The sequence below is a fragment of the Crocodylus siamensis genome, chromosome 3 (genome assembly GCF_052110815.1).
Source record: "Crocodylus siamensis isolate JL-2025a chromosome 3, ASM5211081v1, whole genome shotgun sequence".
NCBI lineage: Eukaryota > Metazoa > Chordata > Crocodylia > Crocodylidae > Crocodylus > Crocodylus siamensis.
The window spans coordinates 167,084,762-167,105,957 of record NC_143397.1 but is presented as its reverse complement, the minus strand read 5'-3'; the positions used below and the strand labels follow the sequence as shown (position 1 = coordinate 167,105,957).

The window sequence follows — 21,196 nt, the reverse complement described above, 5'->3', positions numbered from 1 at the left end:
ACCTGTTTAAATTCGCTGATGATACCAAAATTTGGGGTGAGGTGAGCACACTAGTAGGGAGGGAAAGATTGCAGCGAGATCTGGATAGGTTACAGGAGTGGACTAACATAAACAGGATGCATTTCAATACTGACAAGTGCAGGGTGCTGCACTTTGGCAGTAGAAACCAGCAGCACACTTATAGAATGGGAAACTCCCTTCTAGAGAGCACGGAGGCAGAAAGGGGTCTTGGAGTCATTATTGATTCCAAGATGAACATGGGCCAACAATGCGAGGTCACGGTTGGCAGAGCTAACCGGACCTTGTCGTGCATCCACAGGTGCATCTCAAGTAGAGCCAGGGAGGTGATCCTCCCCTTCTATGCGACGCTGGTCAGGCCACAACTGGAGTACTGCGTCCAGTTCTGTGCGCCCCACTTCAGGAGGGATGTGGGCAACACTGAAAGGGTCCAGAGGAGGGCCATCCACATGATCTGGAGTCTACAGGGCAGACCCTACATTGAAAGACTGTGGGACCTAAACCTGTTCAGCCTTAACAAGAGAAGGATGAGGGGGGACCTGGTGACTGTCTATAAACTCACTAGGGGGGACCAGAAGGGTTTGGGGGAGACGCTGTTTCCCCCAGTGCCCCCTGGCATGACAAGGAACAATGGACACAAATTATTGGAGAGTAGGTTTAGATTAGACATCTGCAAGAACTACTTCACAGTTAGGGCAGCTAGGAGCTTGAACCAACTTCCTAGGGAAGTGGTGCTGGCTCCTACCCTGGGGATCTTTAAGAGGCGGCTTGATGCCTACCTGGCTGGACTCATTTGAGTCCAGTTTTTTCTCCCACCCAGGCGGGGGGGGTCGGACTTGAAGATCTGCAAGGTCCCTTCCAACCCTACTTCTATGATTCTATGCACAGGACAGGTGGCAGCCACAGTGGGAGGGGTGGCTATGGGGAGGGCTAAGTCAAATTCTGAGATGGTTACAACTCCCCCCTAGTGCTGCCCCTGCATCTGGCTGATGGGTGGGCTTCAGGCCAGGGCCTTGGCAAACTATGCTGCAGCTCAAGGGCTGGCTCCCCAGAGAAGCACAGGGGCTGTGGTGGGCCCAGGGCATCATCAGGTTGGTCTTTGTCCTGCTAGACAGCCTCCCAGGTGCATATGCATGTGTGTGCACGTACGCGCATGTCTGTGATTGTGTGCCTATGTGCATCTGTTTGCCTACATGCATGTCTGTCTGCATGCACGCACGCACAGATGTGGTTCTGGGTGCACATGCACGCATACGTGTGCAGTTCTCTCTCTCTCTGTTTTCTCTATCTCTTTTTCTCTTTAATTTTCTCTCATCACAACATGCTTAACAAAAAAAATACACAATAACAAAGGTAGTAAATGAAGTTTTACTTACTGTCACCAGGTTTAGAATGTTTACAAATCCTGTTTTTACAGTAAAAAACCAAAAAACCCCAACCTTAATTATTATTAACTATATTAATAGGCAATAAGTCCTGCCATATACCCTCACTCCAGTTTTGTTTTTCTGGCATGCCAGCACTCCAGAACCTTACAAGGTAGACACTGCACCTTTTTTGGCACTCCGACCAAAAACGTTGCCTACCTCTATCCTATCAGAATGCATCAAACTCCATCCCAGGAAGTCTTTGTCCCTATGCTTGAAGCTGCCCTCTTAGTGCAAGTGAAGCGGTCTTCAGTGTATGGATGTAAATATAGTTTTAAAAAATGTTAGTTTAACCTCCTCTAATTATATTGGCCAAACAATTAACTGATAACACAGCAGCTTAGACACAGCTGCTGCTGGGAGCCACTCCTGACTCCTGGAGCCCTTTGACTAGGGGAAGAATGGGAGAAGGCAAGCCCAATCAGACAACACAGCCCACTGGAAGGAGCACCTGTGAATGAGCAGCTCACTGCTTAATTGACAAGCCATCATTAGACTGCTGGCTGTTTTTCTCTTAAACTATGGATACTAGTTGCCATGGGTGACTGGTCCACATACCACCTCCCCCCAGGATGGGGGCAGGGTCCCAGCGGCCAATTGCACTGACAGGCAGGGGAATGATCTCACCTCACCAAAAAGTAACTGCACTGCTTCCAGAAGTCCCACTTTTTGCTGGCAGCCCCACTCTCTGGCTAGTGCTCACAGGAGGGGCACTGGTGCTCCCATCTGCTCCACTACCCACCAGCTAGACAGAGAGCATGGCCTAACAGAGGTTGCACCAGCACCCTCAGGGAGTGCACGTGCACCCCCATACACCTCCTATGCATTGCCACTGCTAGTCCCCGCCTTGCCCTTCCCCTCCTCTTCACTCCTACCTCTCTCCTGCCTGCCCTGCTGCCTTCTGATTCCTGCTGGAGCACTGTGCAACTTTTCTTTCCCTCCTTCTACCAGATTGTGCCTGCCTCAAGCTAAATGATAACTGGTAAGCTAACCGGTTATCACTGTACTTATCCATTAAACAATTAATCACTTAATCTTTCACATCCCTAATTCAGAGATTTCTTTTTTCTACTGGAATATATGTTTACAGAGGACGTTTTCTGGCATCTAGAAGGATCTGATACATTTCTCCTTCGGGTCCAAAGAGACTTTTATTGGTTGTTCCACTAAGCACACCCTTAAACCAAGCATCCTACAACATGCAATATCTTGAGGAAAATAGCTTACACACTGAGCGACTATGTAGTAAATTGTCATCCAAGGCAGAAAACGTGTTTTCTGTGCATGCTGATGTAAGTCATTTGACTATCACATGATGGATATTGTTTAGATGCTCTGAGTATACACTGGTGTGCAAGCAGGTGGTTGAAAATAGGTATAAGAACATAGAACATAAGAACATAAAAACTGCCATTTACTGAGTCAAACCATAGGTTCATCTTGCCCAGTATCTTGTGTCACAATGGCAGACAATGAATGCCAAAAGGGAGAGTGAACCGAGTATGACCAAGGTTTTTTCCCCCTACTATTCCCCTCTCACTTGAAGGCTTAAGCATTTAAAAGGTATAGGAAGTTCTAATTCATACGCTTCCCAAATCCTGTGCTCAATAGCTACTGATGCCCCCTTCCTCCAAGAACCTATCCAATGCCTTTTTTTGAGCCTGGCTAAGCTGTCAGCTTCCACATCATCTGGTGGCAATGAGTTCCACAATTTAATTACATGCTGTGTGAAAAAACTTCCTCTTGTTAGTTTTAAATGTCCTACCAACTAGCTTCATTTTGTAACCCCTAGTTCTTGTACTGTGAGGCAGTAAATAGTAAATCCCTATTCACCTTCTCTTCTCCACTTAATATTTTGTACACCTTTATCATGACCCCCCCACCATTAACCGTATCTTTTCTAAACTCATATGGAAGCACCTCCATACCACTAAACATCTTTGTTGCCCTTCTCTGTACTTCTTTAGTTTTTCTATATCCTTCAGCCCACTGCAAAAGACAGCAGAGAGGCGCTAACTTTTTTTTTAGAAGGTCAGATGAAAAGTAACAAACAGAAGAATGGGAGAGGAGGGGAAAGAAATTTCTGCATAATAAGGTGAAGTGGAAGGCCCTAGAAAAAGAAGGTCAGAAGCCTTATGTTCCACCTTGCTATCATAGGAGGTAAGACAGAACTGAGGGATGACTATGGTTTTGCAGTTTGGCTTCAATGGTCAATGCTATTGAAAAGATCCCAAGCTTGTGCACAAGGTGCAGGCACACATATAGTGGCATCCACACTGAGACACACTCAAAACACAGCTTCACTGTTCTTAAATGGAGCTGAAAATCTCCTGAGAAAAAATACAAGTAAAGAGTATTATTCCTGTCTAAAGTCTGAAGGAAACAACCTGGAAAACAAAGCTTCTGAAAATGTCAAATCTGTCTTGGTTTTTATTACATAATTGTTGCAATAAAATACCATAAGCTTTAAAGTCTATTTAATAATAACAAGATGGGGAGGGAAGGGAAAGGTTACAGGCTTTAAGAATCTACTTATTTAACCTTAAGTTGTTAAATGAGGTAGGTTTTAGGCACCAAACTTTTCTTCAATTAGAAAAGCTTAAGTTAACCCCCTCAATTTTTTTAAACATTAGGTACTTAGAGAAAAAAAGATTCCTTTTTAGGTTCTAATGTGCCAAACTACTCAAATTTAGAGCATCTGAAACTTTAGTTCAGTTTAAGTAATAAAGTGGAACAGTCTTGTAAACTGGAGTATATTACTTAGTCATTTACATAGTATTTTCATGCTACTACAATTAAGCACGTGGGTAAATCCTTGCAAAACTGGAACCCCGAACAAAAAACTGAAGACTAATCCACAGTGTGACTGATTAAGAGTACATGGAAGGCAAGCTTTTTAATTAAAACTGAATGTAAAAACCAAACACGTATTCTAAAGGTTTAAATTAAAAAAAAGTTATATTAAAAACACCAGATAACTGTAATTTCATAGACGTTAGGGCTGGAAGGGACCTCGGGAGATCATCGAGTCCAGCCCCCTGCCCAAAGGGCAGGAAGTCAGCTGGGGTCATAGGATCCCAGCAAGATAAGCATCCAATTTACTCTTGAAGGTGTTCAATGTAGGTGCTTGAACCACCTCCGCTGGCAGACTGTTCCAGACCTTGGGGGCTTGGACAGTAAAGAAATTCTTCCTTATGTCCAGCCTGAAACGGTCTTGCAGGAGTTTGTGACCGTTCGACCTCGTCATCCCTTAGGGCGCTCTGGTGAACAGATGTTCCCCCAGATCCTGGTGGTCACCCCTGATAAACTTATAGGTGGCCATCAGATCACCCGAGCCTGCGCTTTTCCAGCCTAAAGAGTCCCATGGCTCTCAGCCTGTCATCGTAAGATCTGTTTTCCTGACCTCTGATCATGCGCGTGGCTCTCCTCTGGACTCTCTCAAGCTTCTCCACATCCTTTTTGAATTGTGGAGCCCAAAACTTGACGCAGTACTCCAGCTGTGGCCTCACCAAGGCCAAGTACAAGGGGAGAATGACGTCCCGGGATTCGCTCGAGAAGCATCTATGGATGCACGCCAGCATTTTGGTCGCTTTACTAGCCGCAGCATCGCATTGGAGGCTCATGTTCATATCAGGCATTGTAAAAATTTTCAGCATCTTTAAAAATCAAGCCAAATGTTTTTACGTGGATTTAAAAAGACCCCTTCAGCATTAAGTAACAAACATTGTAGAATGCCTGATGCGACTACACAAACTCCTGAAGTGACGAGACTTGTTTTCTTGCATTACCAGAAACAAAACCAGGAGTGAAAAAAAATAAACCAGGAACATAGATCTACAAAATGTAAAATTTGTTTTAATAACTGAAAATGGCAATGACCCCAGCGAGCTGAGGTGTGCTGAGAACCGGCACATCACAAAATTGGTAGGATTCCTTGTTTGCAGATGCCAGTGCACTGAATATGTACCTAATACAACTTTTCCAAAAAGCTATGGATAAACAAAACTACTATATAAAAGTGTTAATGGAAAGAGGAGTATATGCAACAACTTTTAATACAGTGCTCTTTATGATCCCTAAAAACAAAACAAAACAGGTAATAGTATTTTCTGCTACCTTGCTTTTTTGGAGAGGTAGGAGAAGATGGCATTGCAGGCAGACAGACTGAGAGGAGTTTTAATGTAAGAAATTGTACCTAAACATGTATTTTTAAAAGAAAATACATTTATATTTCACACACATGAACTCTATAGTTAAATATTTAAAACATATGAACCTCCCACATGCACACTGTTACTTACACAGAACAAAAGAGCGTACCTGTTAAATATGTTCTCGCTTGCAGCGTATTTGTCCAGTCTTCCCAAAGGCGTCAACATTTCATCTTGTGAGACAAAGTCCAGGGCTGAAGGTATAATAATCACATCAGACTCTGAGCTGTAGTCATCCACACCAACTAGCAGAGACATCAGAAATATTCCTTATAATCACAGTACTTGAACACTAAAATGATGCCCATTGTTTTTCTGAGACAAGCAAGTCTAGGCAAGAATCCATCTCTGAGGTATATACTGAACCAAAAAAAAAACAACACACACAAATTTTCCACTACAGCAGTTTTCTTCCCATAAAGCCTTTTTTATATAGTTCAACAACTACTCCAAAAAGGCATCTGGCCCAATTTATGTGCAATATGTTCCAGTGTCCCAAGTACAAAATTTCACAAATGTCTAAAGTAACTGAGGTTATACAACATTTCCATTTGTTTGTCATGTAGCCAGATAGTTCATTAGCTTTTTAAAATATCTTCATAAAACTCTTAACTACAGCTGTCAACAGGAAAATAGTGCATCTCTCGACTGAAATCCACGCAATTGAAAAGAACCTCTAATAAATACAAAGCAAAGCAAACACACATTAAAAAAAAACCCATGCAAACAAATACCAAGTTAGAAAATATCAAGCATCTCAGAGACTCAGTTGAGCAAAGCTGAACCAGTGTCCCCTCAAAATTTAAAAAGTTGGGTCCTACTTTTAACCTTATTTTTCCCCCTCCAGGAAAAACCTCATTTCACCGATTAATTTATGCTGTCCTAGTACAATGACAAGCAACACCATACAAAGACACACTGCTCCCATTCCACATGCTAGTTCCTGAATGTGAAGCAGCACAGCTGCCTTAGTACACACAGCCTACTACTGTATGCACAGCACCCCACTAAGGTTACTAGAATATTTTCAATTGGGAAGCAGCATTCACAAAATAGGCACGGTGCTTACCACTGTGCAATATAAATTCCCAGTTGAGGCTCAGAAGCTTTACCAAAAAACATTCTGACACATTTATTCTATACAGACTACATATATGAACCGACTGCCATGCACATCCACTCAATTCAATAAAAAGCTCAAGAGGTACACACATCCACATTCAACCTCAATGAAGCCATTAAGCCTTTCCTCACTGACTCAAGTTCTAATCGTTCCAAGCATATTACTCCTCCAAACTACTTGAAAACTCAATACAATACATAAAAAGGACACAATTTTACTTATCTGTATATTTCCTCTGACTTTAAAATAGTACCACTCCTACTTGTGAGACTGTAAGATAGAGCCCCCAAGTCACACGTCTGCCCCTATAGGTCTGATATGCTATCGTATAACTGCATCTAGTCTGACTATACAAGTTCTGCCACACTATATTTCCAAGATGGAAGCCTCAATTTATAGCTTAGAATAGGGGTACTCAACCTCCAGCCCGTGAGCCAAATGTGGCCCTGTGAAGCCTTGGAATCTGGCCTACGAGGCTCCAAAGGGGTCAGAAAATTCGGCAGCAGTGGATATACTGCCCCTCTTCCCTGCTGCCAAAATCCCAAACTGCATGTGGTGGATCAGAGCTGGGCCACAACCTGCTCCCTGCACAGCCAGATCAGGGTCAAGCCACATCCCCTTCCCTTTACCCAGTTGGGTTAGGCCTAAGCCATGCCCCCTCCCCCTGCGCAGCTGGTTCAGGGCCAACCCATGCCCCCTTCTCCACCCCTCCCCACGGGTCCAGGCCAGTCCATCCTCCCTGCCTCCTTGCAGGTCCAAGCCCACCCCCTCTTCCCTCCACCCAACCAGGCTGGGGCTGACCAAACCTCCTCCTACCTCCACAGGTAGTTCAGATCCAGGCCACACTCCCTTCCCCCCACCCCGCAAAACTGAATCAGGACCGGGTTGTACACCCTCCCCACCTCCCACAAGCTGGGTCAAGCCCCTCTCCCCCACACAGCTAGATTGGGGATGAGTTGCCCCCAACCCTCCTCCACACAGCTGAATGAGTCCCTGGCTGCACCTGCTCCAAATGACCGATTGAGTCCACTGACTGGATCCAGCCTGCAGAGGAACCAAACACTGCCCATCCAGCTTACAGGACAAAAAGATTGAGCACTATTGGTCTAGAAGTATTTTTTTTAAATGAAAGAAAAACTGCCACTCCTCTCCACTCATCTGTTATAAAATTAAACTAAAAGATATGAGTTACGTTTTTAGACATGCCTCTCTCCCTCTGGAAAATTTTCAATGCTTCATATGCAGGCATCTCTGATTTTCCACAGAATATTTACATTTTTGTTTCAAAATGTATTTTTCCTTAATACTACACTTTTTCCTATACACTTACAGAATCTTTTCAGATTTAGAAAGTGTGTATATTCAAGACCACCAAGTAAAATATGCTATCCTGGTACAATGACAGATAACACCATTAGTTGTGAGTAGACAGAACTCCACCAAGATGACCAGGCTACTTTAATTATATTTCCATTCACTAGAAATAAATCCTATCCTTAAAAAAAAAAAAAAAAGACAAAATGATCAAAACCTACAGTAGCAAGTAGTCAAATGTATGCCGTTTTTAAGAAAACTGAGATGGAAAGTGAAAGAAGTAAGATTTGTGTAAGTGGGCAGCTAGAGAGATAGGGTAGAAAGGCAGTGGAAAACTTGCTGGGTAGAAAGGATAGAGGTTAGCAACTGGTAAGTGTTGGAAACAGTGAAACAGGAGGAGAAAGAAAAGTATGTGCCAGAAGTGCAATAAGGCTAGGTGGAGAATAATGAACTACCATATTTACCTGAATCTAAGACAACCCTGAATTTAAGACGACCCCCTCCAATAATTAGATTCCATATATGGGAAATGTATAAATTTGTTACAATTTTCTAAATACAGAATCTAATTATTGGAGGATCATCTTTAGTTCATCCTTCCCACCACTGCAGTGGGGAGAAAGTAGGAAGCAGGTAGTGAGGGGAGGTCAAGTAGCTTGCCTCCTACTCATGCCTGCCCCACTCCCACTGCATCAGGTCCCAACCTTCCCTAGCCTCTGCTTCCCACCCCCTGCAGCCACTGCTCTGTGCCAGCAAGCTTCATCCCCATTCTAACCCAAGGCATGTAGCATGGCCCCACCCTGGCCCCATAGCAGCCATGCGGGCTGCACACTACAGCTACAGAACCAGGCTGAGGCTGTGCTCAGTGCCCCAGGCTGCAAGGTGAACCGAGCCTGTCAGCGAAGTGGGGAAAGGAGAAAGGCAGATGGGAGAGCAGATGTATATGGGAAGGGAGAGATGGGGTAGAAGAGGTTGTAGGGGGGGAGACAGGGCTGGCACCCAAGCCACAGCAGCCTTCTGCCCACTACCACCTTCATACTCAGTTGTAAAATTAGGTACCTTTTCCCCCATGCCAAACTGGGGGGGGGAAGGGGCCAGGATTTATCTTAGAATAGAGTAAATACAGTACTCATCAGGAGAACTCAGACATCAGTATTGTAAAACAAGGGGTTACAGCACTAAGCAAAAGCACTTAGCAACCCTGTTTGTATACGTGTTTGAAGAGGACTAAGGTGTCTGAGATAAAGAGTTTATTTTGAGAATATGGCCATATCTTCATAGGGAGGAGGGTGGATAAAGGTGCATCATTAAGTTAACTCAAAGTAAAGACCTACTAAAAACAAGACAGGCTGTGGTTTTCATATGAGCTAAAATATGGCTCCCCCTCATATAATTTGATTCTACCTGTTAACTCGCATAAAACTCGCAAGCTGCTCTGCCTTCATTATGACTTAATTCAAGTTTACCAACTAAGGACTAAGGAATACACCCTTTTTCATTAAGGAGGATGCCAGTGATGAGAGAGATACAGAGTTAAAACAATTAGAAAAAATAATACTGCAACAACCATTTGTGGTTATGCTGGTACTGTTCTTTCATGAAAAGAGTAATACCAGTACAGCTACATAATCATGCTAATTTTTAATTTTGTACAGCTGAATCAAGATAAATAACTGTAGGTAGACAAACACTGTTTCATGTTAAGTGACATTTGCCACTTCTGTATTGCTATGTATAAGTTTTAAGAGATGCCTTACTACCTAGGATCCTAGGTGTGGTTTTGGCGAATTAAAAAAAAAAAAGCCTCTTGGAAGGATCCAAATCACACGCAACTGAATAAAGAGAGAAAGTGTGAGCTCTTGTAAATCTGTTTAGTAAGTGCCTATACAGCACTTTATACCTGGAATGCAAGCCATCAAAATAAGTACAAAGAACTATGGAAATGTGTTACTGACAAAAGAGTCAAGATTATTTAGAATTACAGAACTTTGCTAGACCTCAATTTATTTGCTAATCACAAAAAAGAGAGAGAAAAGAATCTTTGCAGCAACCCTGATTTACTGAAGCACAAATGAATTTCTAAAACCATCCAAAGCCTCCTTCAGAAGCTTTGTCTTGGCGTTTCATTTTCAGAACCACCATATTCTTAACAGTCCCTAAGCTCTCTTTTCTCCATGTTGACCCAACAGGGTACAACACTTTTCTTTATTTACAATGGTTTAATTTGCATGATTTGCTACAGGTTTAGGGAATTTTATCAAAAGTAGCTGGCAGAGTTCACCAATCTTCTGGTAACAGAAGGCAGCCAATGATAGCAAGGGATAAGCTGCAATTCCCTTCGTATTTGTCTCACTTTGTCCGGAAAGAACAAAGAGATAGCCTCAGGGACAAATGCTGCTTTCTGAAAGGTATCTCAAGAGCGCCTTGCTGTGATGCACAGACACCTTTGCTAGCTGAAAAATCATATACAGCTTACTAGGTAGGAGTTTTGGTCCAATGAGCAACAGAAAAGTTCATACACCAGTATAACTAGCAATGAAGCAACTTTGTAGGGGCAATGGGTGTGAAAAGGCAGGATAAATCCGCCTGATCTCCATGTCTCCAAACCCTGCCATCTCCCTACTCAAGCTGTATGTATTTAGTTCTCAAGAACAACTTGCTCTCACTAGGCCTGTGCTCCTGGTGAAAGTCTATTTGGTTAAACACACTCACCAGCCACTGCTTTGAGTCAGCTATTCCAGGAGTGCATGAGGAACCATGCACAATCACTGCAAGGACTCTAGCTAATGGTCCCTACTTCTCCATAAGTACTGTTAGAATATCTATCATTTTGATGTGCAAATGCTTTTGAACAACTCCAGCGAGAGTCAAGTATTCATCCTGTTCTCTGCTTCAAGAACCAGACTTCAGAAACTGTCCTTATACGGAAGAATTTGAGAACTTTGCTTCTTCTCCCCAGAGTTCTACTTGACATTTTCAAATCTCACACTGCTTTGGTGACAGGCCAGAAACTAAACAGCGGTCTCCAACATTTTCAAGAAGGAGATCACCTTTGGCATTTAAAAACAACCTAAGATCTACAGTGTGCTGCTGCCACCCCCTCCCCCCACCCAGCAGGTAAGTCTGTGGGGAGGGAAGTCAGAGGGTGGGAGGGGGGAGAGGGGGGCACATCAAGACAGAGGGAGAAAAAAATATTTGGGGGTGCACCTCCCCAGCAGTTAAGTCCCACCCATCCAGGGCCCCACTCAACCTACCCCTGCTACTGCCTCTACACCACTGAAGCTCCCACAGTGAGGGACAGTCTAGCCCCCACCCCTTCCCTCCCCCATGGACTGACCTGCTGGGCTGGGGTGCATGCATGCATGCAGACACTCAGCCCCCCACCCCAAACTCAGATGGACTCCAAGAGGCTCTGAGATCTACCAGTGGATCTGATCCATTGTTTGGTAACCACTGAACTAAAGGGAAGATAGTCAGAGGACAGTGGTGCTGCAACAGCATAGCACAAGCATGGAAAAAACAAGTTCTAACTACAGTAGTATGTATACCACACAGCTTAAAACAGTGCTATCCCAGTTTTCTATGCTACAGTAAACAGTCAGACATGCATTCTAACATGGCTGTTAACAGCTACCATGGATGCCGTGTCCTTGTGTTAGGGAAGCATATTAATCCAGTTCCAGGTGAAGACATGCAAGAAAGCTCTTCTGGTTTATAAGACCTGCAATACCACCTTCATGTGCATTTAAGGGAAACGTGTTATTGAAAATGGTTTACAGTAAATGTTTGCTGTAAGTGTTAATGAAAATAGTTTTAGCATAGATCAGACAAAATAGTTTAATACCTTTTCAGAAAGCATGCTTGAAGCATGATGAAAACCTGTGTGAAACATGGTTAAATGTAACCTGAAAAAGAAGAAAACAAAGTACTGGGCTTACTCTTTGCTTCTTAATGATATAAAAAGATAGCTTGAGATTTTTATGGGGTCTTCTCTCTTAATAAAAGTGGTGTGCAAGTGAGGAAAGAGGTTCTTACTGGTCTGTTATCCAAATCCAAGTCTATCCTAAACTCTGGTTGCTCAACATCCTACCAAAGTTAACACATACCAGAATCTGTCATCAACAGTACCCACAAGGGAATGATGTGGCTGCTATCCCATACAGCATGATAACCAGGTACCAAATCACAGCATGGTTAACTGGACCTTTGGGACAAGTCTGGAGTGGAATGCAAATTCATGACTATGGATCTGTAGCAAAACGTTCACTGTTTTAACATGAACCCTTATCAAAGCTTTATCTACCTTAAAATATACAAAAGCAATTAGAAAAAAATACTTAGATTACTGTAAGAGATTCTATTAAAATACATTAAATAATTTTAGTCGGAGTCTGAATTCTGTTTTCATGAAATAATTTAATACTTACACCAAACCGGCAAAGAAAAAATGCTGTGTTATAGTTCATTTTTTCAAGACCTCTCCTCTCCTCCTTCAATTAAGGTGCCAAATCTGGAAATATGTATTCTTTAACACCCCGAAAGGATTTGTTCCTTTGAAGTGAAGAATGAGAAAGAGGTACCCCTTTCAGTCTTTCATTTTATATCATAAAGTAGGGGAGGAAACAAAATATTTTTAACATCTTTGCAGAGAAAATGTAAACTTTAATTTGGCACTGTAAACTGAAACCATGTTTGATTCAGGTTAGTAGGCAAGTTAGCTGTAACCAGTTCCTCTATCATGGTTGTATTTGTAGTACCAAGAGGACTTCTTTTCCACTCTACCTTGACTATTTCTTTCTGCAGTTGCAGAAAGAAACCCTAAATAGAGTTATTTAGAGTAACTCTATAGAACCCAAGATACACATTTTAGTGTGTTTAAATACAAACAGTATTTAATCAATATCTGCACTGATTTAGCACAGCACTCTGCACTCCTCCTTGATCATACTTGGGACCTATATGGATACAAATTAGATTTAACCCCTTCTCAATGTGTGCTTATATTTCCGAATGTCAAAATACTTGATCATTCATTTCACTTATATGACCTATAACTACTAAGAGTGAAAAATGTTCCTAAGTGTCTTGCCATACACTGACGATTTCTTGGAATCATTCACATTAGCAGTTGAACAATAACATGGAACATCTAATTAAGGTGAATGAGGTTGGCAATAAGTTACATTGTTCTCCAAGGATCACAAAGTACGCTGTGCATTCAAATGGTTTCTTGTTAGACTTTTTTTTGTAATGTTGCATACAGAACACCACTATCTTGGGATAGCTATGAACGCAAGTTTTTCTCTTGGAAAAAGTAATTCCACAAAGCAGTCAAGTTGTAGAACATTTTTCAGTATCTGGAGGAATAAGGAAAGGGGGTAATCTCTTGTCATATTAAAACTGTTGAGGTTCCTGGTTTTTGCTCTCAGCCACATGCAAAGCTCTTGAGGACCAACATGGTTCACTACAAAGCATTGTAACTTTCCTGCCTCAGTTCTTGTGCCAAGTGAACATAAAATGAGTTTGACAGAGAAATCTAGCAAGACATGTAATTTTTCCCATCTTTAAAAGCAAACAAAAAAGGATAAGGATAAAATCTGTTGACTTAAAATGGAATGTAGGCAAGCCCTGAATATCCACAAGAGGAAGTTGACTGAATAGCTACCTCTGAATAAGTAATTCTGCAACTACTCTTTTGGAATATCTCCCTGGGGAGAGCCTAGATTGAGGGTCCACCTAGGGAGCCACTCCAGAATAAGAAGCAGGAAGCACCACAAAAATGCTGACTTCTCTGGATATGACAAACTCGGGAAGATTTTACAATTTTAATGATAGCTGTTTCACATGTATTTATTATTCCTAGGTTAACACTGAAATGTCATTATACAAGTTACTGATTTTCTGTTTCAAGATAAGCTTCACTATATGAAAGTCAATATAAACACCTTGTTTACTGAGCAACCAGATAGAATAAAACAATATGCCTGTTCATTCGATATTTAGCATTTACTTCAGGGTAATTCTGACCATTTAGTCTTTACTTTTCCATTTCTAAATAATTAAACTCAAATCTATAATACATTATGATTCATGGTAACCTTTTTTAATCCCAAACGGATGAAAACTTGTTTCCTGACCTTACCCACACATTCACTGAACCATTACACATTCTACTTCTACTATCTGAAGCACTCTCCTTCTAATATCTGAAATATGATTCTAGACTGGGTCCACGCAATTCAGATATCTAAGAAGCTCCTGTATCCTGTTTCAGTCTTCAGTATGGGCTGGAACATACAACCAGGCTAAACAAAAAGGGAGCCAGTTACATGCATATATATCCTGACAAGTTGGTTTTGTAGTTTCAGGCAGGAACACTGCATAATGCTCCTTGAATGCAAGGGTGGAGGGGAGGTAGGTCAATTCATCTAATCCATTAGGAACACTTTCAGGTAGCCCTCATATTGGCCTTACCTATAAATAAATTATTTAACCTCTGTTGTAGTAACAATTTCAAATAAACAGAGAATAGACATTACTAGCTAGCCAGCAAAGCAACATTAGAGCCACGTTTGACAGTGTCTACACTAACTTTTTTTCTTCAATATTCCTTCACTGTCTAGTGCCAGTGACTGCAGGTAATGATAGTTACAACAGCAGTGTAGACCAGGAGTCAGCAACCTTTCACTAGCAGTGGGCCAACACCTGCAACCCGGACACTGCCAATCCCTTGCCATTGACTCAACCTTCCCCACTCTGTACAAAGGTTGGGGAAGGGCTATTCTCTTGCCCCCCTAATGCAGCCTCCACTGAAAAACAGGCTGCCGAATATCATGGCAAGGGATGGTTTCAAGTGGCCTACTCAGCAACAATGGTAAGCAGAGGATACGCTTAGGGGGCAAGAGAGAAGCCCTCCACATAGAACAGGTACAGCTGGAGCAGCAGGAGGAAACTGGCATACCTGTAGTAAAATATGGATCAAATCTGACAGCTGGGGTGACAGAAGGGGACTGGTGCATGGTTAACAGACATCAGCCAGATCAGACATTTGCGGACGAGATCCAATCTCTACAGCCAATGGGCCACAGGCTGCCAAACTCTGCTGTAACCCATCCTGGCAATGGGTTAGATCAGGGATGTTAAACCCCTGGCCCACAGGACAAATCTGACTCTTGCTGACTTGCCATCCGAATCTAAATGTGGCATGGAAGGTGGCACAGGGCTCTAGTCCCGGTGCACAGGACTGAGTGGGTCTCTGTAACCCTGTGCTGCCTCTAATTTCATACATATGGGGCTGGGTGCAGCCCGCACGGTTTAGATCCTGGGGGGTGAGGTCGAAATCTGGCACACAAACTGGCCCCATGCCATTCATTTGGCCCACAGAGCCAAAACGCTGAGTACCACTAGGTTAGATGACACTGTTTACAGATTACAGAATTTAAACCCAGGCCTGTCTGGCCTGTGTAGAAAGAAACCAGAGTGCTGTAGTCACATTACTGAATAAGTCTATAATCTTGTGCAGGCAACAGCAATCAAATTCAAATTTGACAACTCAGAATATACCACTCACTTCTACACAGGAAAACTAAGCTAGTTTAAACATGTTCAGGCACTATCAAATTATTCTTTGTCCCAACACTCCTTTACCTATCATCTCATCACCCAACATTGCTAACTATAGTGTAAAATGCACCTTACTATTTTTGACCAAGAACTTGCCTCTAATGTTTTAGTTTTTGTAAGTCATAAACTTTAGTTGCATAAACTTGGAAAGAAAGGCAGTTCAGCATAGCATGAGCAATCCCCATTTTAGGGGTAAAAGGATCAAACTAACATGCAACATAATATTTCTTTTTAATTCTGTTTATTCTAAACAAAAATAAAACTCACCATTTTCACCTCTCAGCAATGCTTACTTATTCAGTCCTCACTTAACACTTTCACTTCTGTACTGTACTTATAAAACCACTTTTGCAATTGTCCCAAATTATTCTACTGTATTTTCTCACATATCATTCACACCCATAAATAAAACATGGATGTTGTCTTTGGAAGGCAGAATGTAGGAAAAAAAGATTTTAGTTATGGCCAGCTGTGACAGAGAAACTCCTTCTGACAACAAAGCATGCTGAGAGAGAATGGCATCCCAGGATACAGTATGGGTGAGGCAGCAGAAGCTTCCTGGTGTTACAGGACAGGAAGGCTAGGCCCCAGACCAGAGATTGGCAACATTTTTGGCCACAGTGGCAAAAACACCACAACCCTGACCCATGCCTCAACTCAACATGCCAGGGCAGTTCACGGGAGAGCCATGAGGGGCCCAATCCTTACTGCTGACAGCAGCTACATGTGTACCACCACGGCGTTCCAAGCAAAACGGCCTTGCGTGCCATGCTCTGGCTGTCATTTTGGGATTTGTTGCCTCCTCCCCCCACCACAATCCACATGAGTCATGGCATCTATTTGCTAACTCTACTCTGCTTCTATTTGGAGGGGGAGGAGAGAACAATACAACCTCCTTGCTTAAGACAATTCATCTGAATTTTCGAAGGACGATTCTAGGGCAGGGATGGGCAATCATTTTGAGCACAGGGCCACCGATTGAGTTCTGGCAAGCCATTGAGGGCCGCATAACAGGCAGCCAGGGCAGATAAATACAGTAAAAGCTCTGTTAACAGGCATCCATGAGAATTGGGGGGTGCTGGGTAATCAAATATGCCAGTTATCTGAGAGGTATTTTGTTCAAAAAAGAAACTAAGCCTTCATTTTAAACTGTGATATAATAACTTTCAATATAACATTTTAACTATGATATAACAACTTTTAATAATTTAACTACATTAAACTTTAAATATTTTAACTATGATATAAGGAATAATAAAGAAAACAGTATACTGTACTATTACTGCCTCTCAGCTGCTTCTGAAAGCTCTGCTTTGGAGTGTGCCTCTTCTTGAGGCTCATCAACATCAATATCTGATTCTTGACACAAGCTGCAGAAGCTCTTTGAAGCAACCTGCGGATGTCTGCCTGCCTGCAAGTCAGTTGCATTTTTTTTCAGGAAATTGTTGTGAACATGAAGTTGCATCACTTCCTGAGCAGAATAAGGAGACTGCTGCTCAGCAAATCTCACAAATGCTTCCAGACATTGTGCAGCAGTAGCCCAAGCCACTTTAGTATCTTCACTGTGGTTGTCTTCTTCTGGGTCTTGTTCAGGTGCAGTAGATCTATCAGGATGCACAACCTTTTCTATAATTTCAGCATCAGTAAGGGTTTGTGCAGCATCAAGGTCTTGATCAATGTTCACCCGCTCTTCAAGTTCAGTATCTTTGAGTTTAGTGAGTGGGTTAGTGGGGTCAGCATTTTGAAGGACATCAAGAATCTCTTTTAATGATTCTTTTTTATGTCTCACATTGAAACCTGCAAATTCTTCATCAGAAGATCACTATGCAAACATCACTGCTGCCCACAATTTTCTCCAAGCCTTCCTTAAAGCTGTATCCTTCACAGCACACCAGGCACATGCCACATTGAAAATTGCATCCTTAATGGTATACTGTGACTGAAATTCTTGGAGACTGCCTTCATAGTTGAGTAGCTTCCTCATAAAATCCCTTCTGTAGACGGATTTCAGGTTTCCGATAATCCCCGGATCCATAGGCTGTATGGCTGAGGTGACATTTGCAGGCAGAAAGATGGTAAAAATATTTCCAGATACTAACTCTGCTTCAGGAGGGTGAGCTCGACAGTTATATAAAATAAGAATAACTTTTGTGTCTTCTGGCTTTCCAAGTTTCTTCAGATGCTCTTTCACTGCTGGTACAAAGACACGGTAAAACCAGTGCAAAAATATTTCCTTGTCCATCCATTCATTAGGTTGGTGCCTTGTACTCAACATGTAGATACCCTTGAAAGCTCTTGGTCACCTGAATTTTCCAACCACTAGCAACTTGATTTTGTGTGTGCCTGCTGCATTTGCGCACATAAGTACAGTCAGGTGGTCCTTACTCTGCTTAAAACCAGCTGCACCAACCTCACCTGTACCAGTCAGGGTAGAAGCTGGCAAACAATGCCAAAAAAGGCCAGTTTTCATCAGCGTTGTAGAGCTGCTCTGGGGATACGTCATACTCCACAACCAATTTCTGGAAAAATCCACAATATTTTTCAGTAGCCTCATGATCAGCAGATTTTTTTTTCTTCAGACACATCAAGCCTTCTGATACCATGGCGAAGTTTGAAGCAAGACAACCATCCATCTGAAAAAACACAGGCCTCGGTCATTCCCATTTGTTGATAGAAGTCTTTTGCTTTTTTGATCAGCACTGGGCCAGAAATTGAAGCTCCCTCTGAATGTTTTAAGGTAAACCATTCATACAATATCTTGTCTAATTGTTCCAATTTTGGTTTGTGCAGAGTATGGCATTGCTCAATGAATTTATTTGTCTCAGAATTCATCATGCACTGGAGTAACTCTGCTCTCTGTGCCTTGATGTCATAGATGAGCTGACACTGAATTCCTGCATCAACTTGTTCCTGTTTTCTCCTTTTTTCAGGCACTTAATTATGTCTAATTTCTGCATAATCGTCAAAACAACATGCTCTCGCTTCTGTCCTCTGGTTGTTGATGGAGTATTGGTAGCCATAGTTGCAGGATGGGCGAGATATTCAGCAATATTGTGCACAGGCACAAGCTCAACGCGATCACAGCATGATCAAAAGCACAAGCACAAGCTCAATACGATCACAATGGCGGATGAGACTGCCGCTAGGGACACCACTCAGCTGCATCCCGAACAGCAAGACGGTGTCTGTGACAGATGCCAATTAATAGAGAATTCTGGATGATAAAGTGCCAGATAACGCATCTTTTACTGTATTAATTTTCTAAATTTTTCAGGGCCCCACGGGCCAAAGAGAATGACCTGGCAGGCCACATCTGGCCTGCAGGCCACATTTTTCCCACCCCTGTTCTAGGGGAAAGGGTGCATGCTATATGCAAGTAAATATGGTACATAATAAGAAACAGATTCCAATGAAGTGTTAAAAATCCTGGTTTATAGAGGGTTTTAATTAACATATTTAAGCATGCACTATAGTAATATGCTGTTGCAGACACAGATGAGTAGCAGGCACAGATGAATACCTCAGCTGCTAATATTGACAAAATAAGGTACTTTGACAGAATCCTGGTGGCAAACCCCACTTTTATTCCTGTATTACTTGGGAAGCCAGTTTTTCCTTGCCAGTGCCGACCCGGTTCTGCCCAGGTGGGGTCCTGAAGCACCGTGTCAACTCAGGCACGGCACTAGCAGGCCAGGCGGGCCCCAGGTCAACCCTGGCCTGGGCCCACGGCTTCTCCAGCACCAGGTCAACCCGGTTGTAGCCAAGCAGCTCCTGCAGCACGTCAACCCAGGCACAGCACCAGGTCTGTAAAAATACTGCCCAGTGTTCAGCTTGTGTTTGCTTCTGTTTCTCTTTGTGCAGGATTGGGGTTCAACTTGTTACTGCTTGATAAAGATGTGTTACTAACAAGTTATTAACTCAATAAAAGTAAATCTTCTTGAAGATTATTCTCAAAAATGCCCATATTTTGTTGCTTTGATTAGTTTCCACTCTGGCTGATATCTTTTCCACATTTGATCTGTCGACTTGTGTTATGCTTCTTTCATTCATTGAGAAGTGAGTAGAAGCAAAAGTGTTTATTTTAGTCGAGTGTTTGGTATTATTTCATTCTTGCTTTTATATTGTTTTTATTTTGGATTTTAAACCACATTTCCAGACCCATTTCATTGTCACTTCCTGCAACTTCAAAGATCACATGACATCACTTCCTGATGTGCTACCACTTCCTATGAGGTCTTTGAATATGGCTTGCCGGCCCACTGCGTGATAAAAAGTTTGTGATCCAGCCCCACATTCAAAAAGGTTGGACACCCCTGGTATAAAACCACTACAGAAAGCAGCAGCAGGATTTGAATGAATGTAGAACTGGGAGGGAGACGTAGTTTCTATTTCTTGTTCTGCCAATAACCTGTTGTGACCGCAGCAAAGTCCCATTCCCATCATTAGTCTCTCTTGCCAATTTTATTTACAGTATTTTTTCACATACAGCATACCCACCCAGGAATAAGATAGGCAAATTAGTTTTTGAGCAGCAGAATGAAGAAAACTATCTTTTCTTGTAGTAAGTAACTCAATAATAACAGCAGGTAAGGAGCCAAGCTTGCTCATTGCTCAGCAGTTGCAATATGGAACATCTAAAGTACAAAAAGACTGTTTAAACAGTAAAACTGAGTTTAGTAATTACTCTGTATAAATGTGCTATTAAAACTGTCATTTTTCAATACAGAGCAACAGCATGTTTTGTTCTAAAACTTCTGAGGGACATAATGGATATATTTATCCATCTTGAACTCTTAATTCCTTTTAACCACATTCCACCCTTTCTGTATTATTTTAATCTATTCTTTTCTCATGATGGACCATCTTATGTTTGAATGCTCCAGACCAGAAAGTCCACAATGACAGTAGTAATATGAATAAAACTGCCTTTTTTTTAAACTTGTCACTACACTTTATGTCTATTTTAATCCAGGCAGAAGGCAGGGGTACCTTATAGACTAATGAAAGATGTGTAAGCTTTCATGATCACTCTGCTCATTTGAATACAGTAACATCTATTACAGCCTTAAACACTGATGCAGTTTAATTTGGTAGCACAGATTTGTTTCCCTCCTGGTTGTGTTTGTTTGTTTGCTTAACCTAAACACTGTAGCTAAAGTAAATATAAAAAATAATTACAAAATATACTAGAGACCAATCTCACTACCTGACCTGCCAGACCAAGACATCATTCATTGGTTATAAACACAGATCCCATTACCAAAACAGTCTAAAGATCAGTTTATAGGAAATCTGCTATTTCTCAAAATACAGAAGCAGTGAAAGAAATATGGAACATAAATATTAGAGGCTTAGGTAGATATTGGCAGGTCTTTTCTAAGAACTGGGACTGTGAATGCTGCACAATTTCTTTCAGCAAAGTTACAAGATAAATGGAAGTATGGTTCAGCTGTTTCCATGCTATAATCATCAAGACTTTG

At 42.1% G+C, this 21,196-nt stretch overlaps 1 protein-coding gene across 5 annotated transcripts in view; it reads right to left on the bottom strand.

The window, feature by feature from the left end:
- Window positions 1–21,196, bottom strand: part of PPP4R1 (protein phosphatase 4 regulatory subunit 1) — a 72,985-nt gene that overhangs the window by 39,634 nt on the left and 12,155 nt on the right. The window contains exons 1-3 of one of the 5 annotated variants that reach the window (XM_090039679.1): window positions 12,521–12,535; window positions 11,938–11,998; window positions 5,766–5,901 (exon numbers count right to left, since the gene is read on the bottom strand). In XM_090039679.1, the coding sequence (XP_089895805.1) occupies window positions 5,766–5,824 (59 nt within the window). In that variant the 5' untranslated portion in view covers window positions 5,825–5,901; window positions 11,938–11,998; window positions 12,521–12,535. Of the gene's footprint in view, window positions 1–5,765; window positions 5,902–11,937; window positions 11,999–12,520; window positions 12,536–21,196 lie in introns of those variants that run through there. The other 4 variants (XM_090039680.1, XM_090039678.1, XM_090039676.1 and 1 more) reach the window with 4 other exon arrangements.